The sequence below is a fragment of the Dendroctonus ponderosae genome, unplaced genomic scaffold (genome assembly GCF_020466585.1).
Source record: "Dendroctonus ponderosae isolate FM_Combo_2020 unplaced genomic scaffold, Dpon_F_20191213v2 Dpon_F_20191213_1, whole genome shotgun sequence".
Lineage (NCBI taxonomy): Eukaryota > Metazoa > Arthropoda > Insecta > Coleoptera > Curculionidae > Dendroctonus > Dendroctonus ponderosae.
The window spans coordinates 1,988,371-1,989,750 of record NW_026017110.1 but is presented as its reverse complement, the minus strand read 5'-3'; the positions used below and the strand labels follow the sequence as shown (position 1 = coordinate 1,989,750).

The following is a 1,380-nucleotide window of genomic DNA, read 5'->3' as shown; positions in this document are numbered from 1 at the left end:
ATGAAAAATCAAAATAGGTGGTCAGTTAATGTGTGGGGTGGAATACTGGGCCAATATTTAATTGGACCCTATTTTTTTGAAGGGCATCTAAATGGTTTGATGTTTCTCCAGTCTCTAATAAACCATCTCTCAATATTATTAGACGAAGTCCCTTTCAATATTAGAACCAACATGTGGGTTCAATTGGATGGAGCTCCGCCTCATTATCACTGCGAAGTTCGGGAATTTTTAAATGCAAACTTTCAAAACAGGTGGATTGGCAGAAATGGGTTTAAAAATTGGCCCCCCAGATTTCCGGACTTAACTCCACTAGATTTCTTTTTGTGGGGGTACATAAAAGGAATTGTCTACCATACGCTTCCGACAACTTCACACGATATGAAAACACGCATAAGAGACGCTTTTAAAACTGTAACTCCGCCGTTGTCCAGAGTTAGCAGTGGTTTTGGAAAAATAATTTACAAGTGCCTGGAAATGGACGGTCAACATTTCGAACATTTGTTATAAATAATTTGCCTTTGTTTTATGTTATTGTTGATACGTTATTTAACCTGCACAACACGATTATTTGGTTTATTTTGTAAAAAGGCAAGAACTTAGTTATCAACATCCTAGTACCATTCGATAGGTAATTAAAAATTGCATTTCCTGGTAAGCTAAAAAAATATGGGGTTGTATTTAAATTAATCAAGTTATAGCCACTTAAAGTTCTTTAAGTTAAGATTAGTTTAAATTTGTTGACACCCTGTATAAAATGGTAATTTTATTATCATTGGGATATAAAATATGATTTCTTGTTACACCAAACTACGAATTACGTTTACATAACTTAAATAATTCGCAAGTATTTGACACCTGAAAATAATATTAGATTTTGATAAAATTCGAATTATTTAAAAAACCTTTAGATTTAGACCTTATAAATCTTATTAAAACAAACCCTCTGCTCAGAGAATCCAAAAATGCAATAATATATAGGGTATTTTATTTAGAAAAACACAACTTTGATTCTTTTAGGGCTTTTGGGACACTCTGTACATTACAAAAATATTTTTAAAATGTGCACCCTTTAAGCGTCTGTGGATTCATCACATAATACTTTGCAAAAAACAAACGGGCTACCCGCAAACCCTGTATAAATTGAATGCATATCTGTCACAGATCTCACTTTTGCATTCGATTTCATCTAAAATAGCTTCACACTTAACTAAGGGCTGGAAATAACTGACTTTACCTAATGGTGAATGATATTTGATTGCTTTAAATGAAATAATATACTTGGCCGATTAACGCATGCAACATCCCCATGTCGAAGTAACAATAAATCCTATTTTCAGTTATTCCTGGAAGTCCGCACATTCTGGTCGGAGATAGAATGCT

At 33.4% G+C, this 1,380-nt stretch overlaps 1 protein-coding gene across 1 annotated transcript in view; it reads left to right on the top strand.

Annotated features, from left to right (window-relative positions):
- The window catches only part of LOC109538471, a gene marked incomplete in the record, with an annotated part of 17,437 nt that overhangs the window by 15,580 nt on the left and 477 nt on the right, over positions 1–1,380 (top strand). The window contains 1 exon segment of the mRNA XM_048662827.1: positions 1,338–1,380. Within this exon segment, the coding sequence (XP_048518784.1) occupies positions 1,338–1,380 (43 nt within the window).